Source organism: Elaeis guineensis, chromosome 7 (assembly GCF_000442705.2).
Source record: "Elaeis guineensis isolate ETL-2024a chromosome 7, EG11, whole genome shotgun sequence".
Taxonomy (NCBI): domain Eukaryota; kingdom Viridiplantae; phylum Streptophyta; class Magnoliopsida; order Arecales; family Arecaceae; genus Elaeis; species Elaeis guineensis.
The window spans coordinates 90,115,543-90,126,362 of NC_025999.2; the positions used below are offsets into that span (position 1 = coordinate 90,115,543).

At 38.2% G+C, this 10,820-nt stretch overlaps 1 protein-coding gene across 1 annotated transcript; it reads left to right on the top strand.

The window, feature by feature from the left end:
- The first annotated feature begins 4,304 nt into the window (after positions 1–4,304).
- On the top strand, positions 4,305–6,053 carry LOC105048435 (NAC domain-containing protein 100). The gene is made up of 3 exons (XM_010927737.4): positions 4,305–4,636; positions 4,869–5,134; positions 5,235–6,053. Exons 1-3 carry the CDS (start codon positions 4,483–4,485, stop codon positions 5,757–5,759), a joined length of 945 nt encoding a protein of 314 aa, XP_010926039.1. The 5' UTR covers positions 4,305–4,482; the 3' UTR covers positions 5,760–6,053.
- Positions 6,054–10,820: the final 4,767 nt, after the last annotated feature.

The window sequence follows — 10,820 nt, forward strand, 5'->3', positions numbered from 1 at the left end:
AAAGGCCTTAAACAAAGGTTTAAACCTAATTAGATTAGGTTTAGGTCTCCTAAACAAGCCAAATCAAACCCCTGAACCGTCGGATCAAGATCAAAAACTCCCTGAGCCGTCTGATCGCGATAGTTCTACAGAATAGTACCATGGACAATGAGAAACGCATGAGAAATGTCCATGCGGTCCACCATGGACCGCTCGATCCACAGTGGATCGGGGTATAGGGGCTCGGCCTGCGTGCGCGGGCCCGTGCATGGGCTGGGCCGCATGTCCGCTTGGGCCGCGCGCCCACCTGGGCCGCGCATCCCGCGTGTTGGCCCTGCCTGGGCCGCGCGTCCCGCGTGTTGGCCCTGCCTAGGCCACGCTCCGCCGCCTACGGCCGTGCCGCCGCCGCTCCGCCGGCCTGCCGCCAATCGCCGGCCGTCCTCTGCCACCTCGACTTACGTGCAATCTTCAAAAGTCCGTATCTTTTCCGTCCGTACTCCGTTTTAGGTGATCTTGATCTCGTTGGACTCCATTTTTCATTGCGAACCTCGCTATGGGCTCAATGTGGGCTGAATCTCGAGACGTCAAATTTTAATATCTACTTTTTAAAGAAGTTCTTTAATGAAGCTCCATCAGGTTTCATGGGATCATATTATCGTTACTCCATTTTCGAAACAAAACGATGAAATGCCCCCCACTCTGAAAAATATTTTAATCATGCACTTCCAGTTGATGGTCACAGATCTGCAAGCATAATCGCATAAGCGTGAAAATTATATCGCTCAAAAATCGGTTTACAGTCCCACTGTACATTTAAAAGAGTAGAGTACAAGTAAACTGCTGACGAAACACCTGTACATATGGAAGCCATGGTCCAGCTGGTCTGCCCTTTGCTTCACAACCCCCAAACAGTGATGATTGAGATTGTCACTCAGGAAAGAGCTAGGATCATTCTACAAATGTCCACATGAGCTACCCTATCCCAAATGCCACTTTTGATGCATCAAACATTTTTGGATAGTATATGCATCACGCTTTAGAAAGAAAGACTTGGGCATGAAGGTTAGGGAAGAGATGAGCGCGATATATATTGTGCCATCTGACGTGCATCCATAAGACCTAAACGTGGACAGGTCTCAAAATAAAGGGTACTTGTCCCATGATCTCCATTCCAATAAATCAAGGAATCTCACATGTCAGCGTATACATGCATGATTGCAAGCCTATAGCAAAAAGATATCAACACTAGGATGATGTTTGGTGACCTAAATGAGCCGGATCATTATAGCGATCTTAAATTACCAGTGATCTTTGTTCCTAGATAATCTAATCTCCAACGATTTATGTTTCAGATCCAAGATTTTCGATTATCTATGAGTAACTTGTTTAGTATGCTACGAAAATCCAATATCATTATCCATCTAATATAAAAAATATCTCGGATATATTATATATATTTTGCAACTATTAAATAGGATTCTTGGATAATCATAGAAAAACATACATGAATATCCGTCGGTAGGTCCAGACAATTTATATTTAAAATTACTTAGACAGACCAATTATAATTTTGACAGCAAAATTATTAATCTTATAAAATACAAAAATTATTTTTAAAAAAATTAATAGTAATAATATAATTGGCACATGCTAATTTTTATTATGAGAAATTGTTCACATATATCATATAAATAACATAACATATAATATATTATGGCAATATCAAATTATCTTATATTATCAGAAAATTGTACTAATATACTATAATAATATGATTAATTATATATTATAGCAGCACATTAAATCATATTATATGTTGCAACATTGGTATTGTAGTTTGAATATTATTAGTTTAATAATTAAATGTGGGAATGTCACCATTGGGGTCCAATCCGAGTCCAAACTAGGGATAAGTTTACTTTGGACCGGGAGTCCCATCATATGTGCTTCTTTCGAAGAATGGGAACCCCTACTCCGTGTGTGTGTGTAACTTCGGATTAAGTTGGTTTAGAGCCTTAATGCAGAAATCTATGTTGGATTCAGGTTGCATATGCTCTCAACTGTATGTAACCTAACCTGAAGTAAAGCTGCCGACATGTTCCAACCCAATTCCTACCAAGCTAGGTAAATATTGACTCAACCAGACACAAACGCTTGTACAAGAACAGAAACAATTCAACCACTAGCTGAGACCTCTTCCTATTGAAAAGTAGCGACGTCTAGAAGCACAGAGTGGTGCAAGAAGCTTAGCTGTTTCCCTTCATCAATTTTTTAGATGCAGTTTGGTAAGGATATATAAAGGAATTGGTCGGTAGTACCACGGAGGGGGATTTGGAGAAGCTATTGCTTTCACCCAACGTAATCTTCTTGTTAGGAATTAGGAACGAACACCCGGAGGCTGTAGGCGTGAACCGAGGACACGGCCCCCAGAGAGCCCTCGACCTTGGGTTTACATTTTCCCTGCGATAACGGGAGCAGCAGAGAAGCTACGTGAATCCAAGGTTTCAAAACAACCAATGGGAAAGCGCGCATCCGGACAAGATAGGGGTCTAATCGTTTGGTGTGAGTACTCGTTGACCATTGTAGCCTCGTTGTCCTTTTTTTTTTTCTTCCGTCCTTTCTTTTCTGGGTACATAGCCTCTCCGTTTGTTTCTGGTCCATCAGACCTTGCGTATCCTGCACTGCATAATGAGATGTTTGGATAGGGCTACTAAATTGACTGACAAGGTATCCAATGTGCAACCAACAAGGCTAAATGTATCTATTTTTGTGTGGTATACACGTCCGTGTTCACCAACTGGTATGAAAATCGCTGTAGTGTGACTTTATTAAGTGATATTCCAACATTAATTGTCAAGTTCTTGAGTGGTCAAGTTTGATTATATTGTCATCGCATCCTTTGATCCCTTTAATCTTGAAAAATTAAGAAGTGATTGCTAACATACAAATATTTTAATAATCCATATGACTAGAGCTACCTCGAGCCTAGCCCATGATCCGATCCAAAGCTAGCATAGTCTGGCAGGCATCAGTCTTTTTTGAGATAAAATGAGGGGAGTAAGAAGCTCCCATCATTGATAATTTAAATTAATGGAGTATTTACAATGGATGGTGAAATCGAAGATTTACTATAGCGTACGTCCATGTTGGGAAGAGATTTTACAGGGAAGGCTACATAAAGTTTAGCAAGCGCAAGCAGCTTTCTTATCAACTACAGAATGGAAACGATGACTCTTTTAGGTTTTGATGGAAAATGATTTTCTGATGAAACTCATGATGTCATCCATCTGAGAAAAATGGGTAATGCTGCTGAAGTGTCTAAAAGTTCGAGCAGGTGTCATGTTGAGCATGATGCTGCCGATGAAATATCATTCTCGACTGGATGATAAACAGCGAAATATTAATTTTTATGCATTCTTTCCAGCTACATCTGTGAATATAAGGCACTCCCAGGCTTTCTTTTCCTTTCTACCAACTTCCATTGATCTCTAAGGACTCGAAGAAGTAAATATCTGGAGACAAGCTGATCACGCTTGCTCTCTAATATGTCAAGAGGCTTTAAGTGGTTGTCTCGACAGTGAGTAAGGAGGTTTGAGAAAACACCGAAATTGAGAGTGAAAACCCACGGATGTTCAAAAGTAGGAGTGAGGGCAGGAACATGATTCCAATTTATTCATAGAGTGCGTCAAGGGTTTGAAGAAGTCGCTTAGTTGCTGTGTTTTCTGAACTCGCCGTCCAAAATTTCCAAAGATCGATGGGCATTAGTCTTAATTATGACATTTTGGATTGCGGATGTTTTTCATATATATATATATATATATATATATATATGTATAGTTTACCAAATTTTGCCCCCATGTCTTTGATCATTAAAAGTTAGATCTCATAAATTTACTGTAGTAAATATACGAAGCCCTGCTAAAATGACCATATACATGAAGTCACATATCCTCGAGTCTTGTTACATCGCTTGACGACAATTCAGATTACAGATAGAGCCTTTATCACGTGCACGACATCTAAGGACATGTGTCTAAACGTGGGGCTGTGTGGGTCAGTCTGGGTGGATAGAAATGGTTGGGGTTGGTTGGAATGGAGGATGAGGAGATCCGGAGTAGCGTGACCCATGCTCCTTCCTCAAATGCCCTCCATTCCTCGCTCTTTTTTACCGCAAGACCACCAGAGAAACACTTGAACCTATCCTGCCTTCTCTTCCTACTAAGTACTTCAATGGCGCTATTGAAATAAGTACCCACTACGTGATTTCTAGCAGTCCAAACGTAACACTAGCCCTGTTATCTTTTTCAGAGTTGGACGATAGTTGAAAAAGATCTAGAGGAGCAATCTCTATAGTAGGAGGGGACACACTCCAACCTTATAAATATCTATCTTTCCATGCTCCTCTGCTATTAGTGCGGCTCTTGTTCTTCTGAAACAGACGCCAAAAGGAGAACTCCTTCCTAGATCCAGAGACCATGTGAGTTAGTCACATTTAGCCTAAAAATGGAGGAGAACCTTCCTCCTGGCTTTAGATTCCACCCCACGGACGAAGAGCTCATCACTTACTACCTAATCCGCAAGGTCTCGGACTTCAGATTCACCGCTAAAGCCATTGCCGATGTTGATCTCAACAAGTACGAGCCTTGGGACCTCCCAGGTACACAAGTTTCGTGTTCAACTTCAGTCACCTGTTAATCTTTGCCTCCACACCAGTCCTTTTGTATGGCATTGAATCACAGTTTTAATTCGATTCATGAAGATATATATCTTGTTTAAAACCAAGAATTAGTTATAGGACGTGATCACGAAGTATTTTGCTAGGGCTAGTCTTACTTGATCTTGCCAATATTACTTGAAGAGAACCTGGATTGGTTAAATGATTAATGTAGGGAAGGCAAGCATGGGGGAGAAAGAGTGGTACTTCTTCAGCTTGAGGGATCGCAAGTACCCCACAGGGATGCGTACCAACCGGGCAACCGACGCCGGTTACTGGAAGACAACAGGCAAAGACAAGGAGATCTTCCACTGTGCAGTCTTGGTTGGGATGAAGAAAACCTTGGTGTTCTACAAAGGAAGAGCTCCCAAGGGGGAGAAGACCAACTGGGTGATGCATGAGTACAGGCTCCACACCAAGTTCCCCTACAGAACCACAAAGGTCTTACGAAAGAAACTGTGAAAAAGCATCGTTATTATTTTCTATCCAAGACCTTTGCAACAATAATGGATTTAGCTTAACATTGGCTTCTGTTCCACAGGAGGAATGGGTTGTGTGCAGGGTTTTCAAAAAGAACTCCGATATTAAGAAGACGCAACCGAACACCTCACCATTGCCTCCGTTGCTCGAGTCTCCATGCAGTGCAACCTCCTTAAGTGAGCTTGGAGAACTTGACGTGCCAACCTTAAGCAATCTCGTCTACACCTCGAACGGTCCAGATGGAATGCTAACTGCTGACAACATCAACAACAAAGTGGATATGAACATGTACATGAATTGGGTCTTAGGTAGAGAAGCCACAAGCCAACCCTCGCTTCCATGGTCATCAGGCTTGTTAAGCATGGGCTACTCACCAAGTCCAGCAATACTGAAGGCAATGCCATTCAATGGTTATCAACCACAAGAAGCCACCAATCTCACAAGCTCAAGTTCTTTCACAGTACATGGAGATCCGATCCTTGGAAATGAATCAAAATTGAGCTTCCCTCCCTCTTCCTTTAAAGGTACGGAGATCACACAACAAGAGCAGCCATTGGATCAAGAATCAATTTGGAGAGGGTATTGATTGTGTGAAAAGACAAACTATTCATCAGTTGTTAAGTTCCTCTTAGTATTCGGTATTTATTAAGTTTGGTTAAATGGGATCAAACTCTTGAAGTGCAGAATTAAATTAGACAGCCGGTTAAGAATACAATGTTCATCAATTGCTAAGTAGGTATTGTTGGAAAGCAAATGTATACTTGGGAACAAAGTTTGTCCAAGTTATGAATATGTATCAAATGAAGCTGCATTGGTTAATTTCGTGGCCCGTGAGAAAAGAATGTTTCTGTATTCCGTGCCGTTTTTTAATTTGGTAATGAATTATTTGCGTTTTCAACTTCTTCCAATGCATGCAAAGTGGCATATTATACGGTGGCAGTCACAGTGCCAATGTTAGGTCTCTGTGACATGCTTTCCAAAGATTGGGTAGAGGAGTCAAATAGGTTGGGCAAGCACCAGCACCTGGATCAAATTTGGCCCAGCCCAATCTAAACAGGATCTATTGCACTTGAGAAAAATAATAACCGTGGGTGCAATGTAAAAAATCAGAGCAAAATACAATGAAGAATAGAAATTTTTAATATTGAAGATGACACCACTAATTAGGCCGAGGCATAGAAATCTCGTTCTCTTTAGAACTCATTCTTTTATATATAAATATCAAAGAAAAATTTATAAACTTTTTCATTGACCAACTTATCTATATTTTCATGCTTCTCTAGATGAATAAATTATTTTTTTATAAATAATATTTATCCAATTATCTATAGAATTGGGGTAAAGTCTTGTCCACTTAGAAGGTGGGTAAATCATTTTCTTATCAATCGAAAAATAATATTTTTATTTCATTCCTAATATAGTACTCCTAACCCCATCATAATAATATTATAATATATAATACTATCTTATATATAATATAATTATTATATAATATAATATAATATAATATAATATAATATAATATAATATAATATAATATAATATAATATAATTATTTATTATTATTTAATAAAATATAATTATTATAATTATTTTACTATTTAATACGATATAATTATATATTATAATATATAAAATATAAAATATTATACTGTATTATTATATATGATAAAATTAAAATATTATAAAAAATATAGATAGATCTTAACAACTTATTTAGAAAATTAGTAATGCAAAAGAACATGAATATCAGATTCTTGATCCATTTTTTAATACATAAAAAAATTTGATAAACTATTTTTCTATCTAAATATTGTCTAAAAAATATTTACACAGAAAAATATAAATTCTTGGATAAGATTTTTATCCTCAAAAAACATGCCCTTAAAAAAATTTAAGCTCCCTCTGGTTGGCAAAAGCTTATGAATCGGTCACTACAAGAAAACTTTATATTACCGACCTTTTTTTGCCGACGCTTTTGGGAAGCGTCGGCAGGTTGCGCTGACCTGCCGACGCTTTTAAAAAGCGTCGTTTATTAACGACGCTTAAAAGCATCGTAAAATTTGAGCACTGTCAACGCCGACGCTTTTAGCAAAAGCGTCGTTAAATAAAAGAAATACCGACGCTTTTTTACGTTATTATTTAACGACGCTAAAAAGCGTCGTTAGGTTCGTTTAATAGCTCCAATCTCCCGTGCCCTAATCTATCTACTGCCGTCCCTTTCCATCCATTCCTCCGTCGACCCCGTCTCCGCGGCCGGCAGCGCACCCGCCGTCCACGCCGCACCGGCCCTCCTCTCCTCCCCCCTCCCGGCGATCGAACGGGCTTCCAGATTCAGTGCCCGGTTCACTGGTTCAGAGCAGCCCTACCGCCCCAATCTTCCCGTGCGCTCCCAAGCCGCCTTTTCGCCCTTGTCTCCTTCGCTCCCGTGGTCAGGTGAGATCTCTTCCTCCTCCTCTTCTCTTCTTCTTAGGAGCTTTTAGAACTATGGACTCACACCGCTCTGCCATCCTTCTTTCCCCATCATCTCCGCCCCCGGCCCCTTCCCGTCCGTTAGCACAGCTGCTGCCGCCACCGCTCCGCTGTAATCCCCCAAACCATGGCTCATGACACTGGCCAGTTCAACCCCTAGGCTTATCTCTACGTGAAGTACCAAACCTTGATTTAATTGGCTGCGTCTCGATCTTCTCATCTTAGAGCCGTGCCCTGACAAGCTTGTGTTCATTTCATCCATGAGCTCCCATGCCTCGCTGCTGGGTCATGGCCTCTCCAATGTAGTCCATGGCATGCAAGCCATCCTGGCATGTAAGTATTCACACTTGGCCCGGGTGCTGCTGCGATTGTTATTTGTTCTGGAGGATACCTACAGAGAAGAACTTTTTAAAATTAATAGACTAAATATGGTTGATAAATGGTTCTCACACCATGATTGGAGATCTAGAAAAGGATTCAATTTCATGATATTCAGAAGAGATAATCCAAATACATGGATTTGCATTTATCACATTGGAGCATGAATGTGTGAAGAAATTTACTTCTTCTTTTTTTATATCTAAGTTGAGCATTTTCAAAGAGAGGAGACAACTTGGAAAATCTAAATGGAGGTTGCAGTAGTCTAGAATATGATGGAGATTGCCATGACTGAGAAGAATGCTGTTGACAAGTCTTGATAACTGAAAACGTGTGCAGTCTGACAGTGACAATATGCTTTTGGTTTCAATCATATATAGCACAAACTTGGTCTTGTTTGTTTAAGGAGTTTCATTGCCCACACACTCCTTTAGTCATGTTGTTTTTGAACCTTATATAGCATCAGTTATTGTCCAGGACTGTACCAAATGTTTAGTCTTTCCAGCTAGTTTAGCCAGCTTCTCATCCTCTTGAGTGTCTAAACATATTTCTGTTTGTCTGAAAAAGCTCCATTCTGATTGACCACCTAGTATTACGGTATGGTTTGCAATTTCTTAGCATACGGTAATATGAAATAACTATCTAATATGCATCTGTCTTTTACTTCTTTAACTTTTGAGAACATGATCTAATAAGTGTTGTATAACAAATAACATGGATGTAACTGAACTATATGACATTACCTGTCAGAAAGAATACAAAGACCTAGTTTTCTTATATCTTATTTTATAGTTATGCTTTCAACTATTAATTATTTAAGGACATTTCCATGAAGATAGTGTTTGCAGGATATTAGCTGAATGATATTTTTACATAATTAATAATATAAGAATATAATACATTAATATGCTGCAATGTATATATTTTTTTTCTGTCGATCTTGTATAACGTTATATCTTGTATCATATATAATATATGGACCACATATCATGTAACATACACTTTTTTCTATAGATAGAAGAGCATGGGAGGCAGTCTGGTGAGGTTGAGTTATATAGGATGACTCATACCAATCGAGACGGCAGCTTTGTATTAGAAGAGTCTAAGAATCTAATTATATATATTGATCTATTTATTGAATGGTTTATATTATCATTTCTTTATCATTAACATGTATGTATTTTCTTAAATTTATAAAGGGCAGCAATGCTTATTATAGAGCACATCGACAAATCAGCATCATCTGCAGCATATGCAACTACCAGCAATATATTTTTTGCAATGTGTAAAACTTAAATCTATGTGGGTAGATAGGTGACATTGTCTAATTACACCGTTCATAATACCTTTCTGGGATTGACGGTCTTTAAATTCTTGCAATAGCCCAAATATATCATGTATTATGTCACTGAAGCTCTTTAAGCTAGAAGCATCACAAAACCTACAATGCAACATTCTATTCTTACGGCAAAATTTAGTAAGAGAAGAGCCTGCTGCGGTATTTCCAATGCATTGCTAATATATTAATCTGTATCGAAGGCTTTGTTGTGTAGTGTATTCTGCATGTGCATGCCCCATTTATAAGTATTGAACACATGTTCTTAGCATGGTTTAATGTATTAAATTAATTAGATGGTTTAAGAATCATGCCTGGTTAGTCAGATCCTGTGTATTTCCTTTTAGGAAGCAATTAAAAGTGGCCTGTGCACAAAGAAAAAAAAAATATTTTCAGTAGCATTTTTGGCATTCTGGTGGTGTAGCTTGTAACAATGTTGTGTACCTTTCTATATTGGTGTGTGCTGAGCATGCATTGTGTTATGATAAACGCACCAGACCTTCCTAACCTTTGTTTTGTAGTGTTAGTTTTGTTGATCTTACTTTAAAGATCAATGTACCAAACTTTTCTTAATATTCTATATTTTCAATTTCTTTAAAGATTCTTTAAAGATTAATGCAACAGTTACTTTAAAGATTGTTTCAACATGATTTGAAAAATTAATTATAAAAACTGGCTTAACTACATAAAACACTGAGTCGGTCACTATCTGGTTGGTGTAATAAGTTTTTCATGATCTAAAAAGAGGGGTGAAAAAGAATAGAAAACCAGCACATGATAGCATATAACCAGAATAATATTATGATCATCTTCATCCACACCTCTCCTAAATTATCAAATATGGTAAACATGTATAGCATAAAATAAATGATATAGAGCTAGATCAATTTACAACCATACCCTCTTAGTATCTCTCTATGAGGTTCACCTGAAAATATATAGTACAATTAATTAAGGTTGTGATACATGGTTGATGAATGGATAATTTCATAGTTTCATGAATCCTGATTGATTGCTTATCTGACATGTGGCGCTCATTATGTGGCTAGACCCTGATATCGTGTGGCCTACGTTATCCTTATCTTCGTGGCTGATGAAGACTAAGCATCTGGATTAAGCTGGGCCAAGTTTCTTTATCCGTTACTCCCCAAGTTAATATCAGGTATTAAATCAAGTTAATTATAAATTAATTTTAAAAAAAATTACATTGCATAGAAACATAGACCCATCTTTTGATTAATGTACATATTCTATTGTATCCGTACATTTATTTATTTTTGTACGGATAAAAGAATTATGTACATTGATCAATTGATTGTCCAGTATGGACAGTTTGAAAAATGTGAGTAATTCTATAGGTCATTACCATAATCAAATGGTATGCTGAGGGTTCGAAAAAAATTTCGGATGGTATTTTTCTTTTGTTCTCCCTATACGGGAGAACTAAGGAAAAATACTATC

What these genes read in the sequence shown, in the direction of transcription:
- LOC105048435 (XM_010927737.4), top strand. Translation starts at nt 4,483, where the DNA reads ATGGAGGAGAACCTTCCTCCTGGCTTTAGATTCCACCCCACGGACGAA. An exon ending in CGAGCCTTGGGACCTCCCAG is followed by an intron (nt 4,637 to 4,868) that starts GTACACAAGTTT and finishes TGATTAATGTAG; the next exon opens with GGAAGGCAAGCATGGGGGAG. An exon ending in TCCCCTACAGAACCACAAAG is followed by an intron (nt 5,135 to 5,234) that starts GTCTTACGAAAG and finishes TCTGTTCCACAG; the next exon opens with GAGGAATGGGTTGTGTGCAG.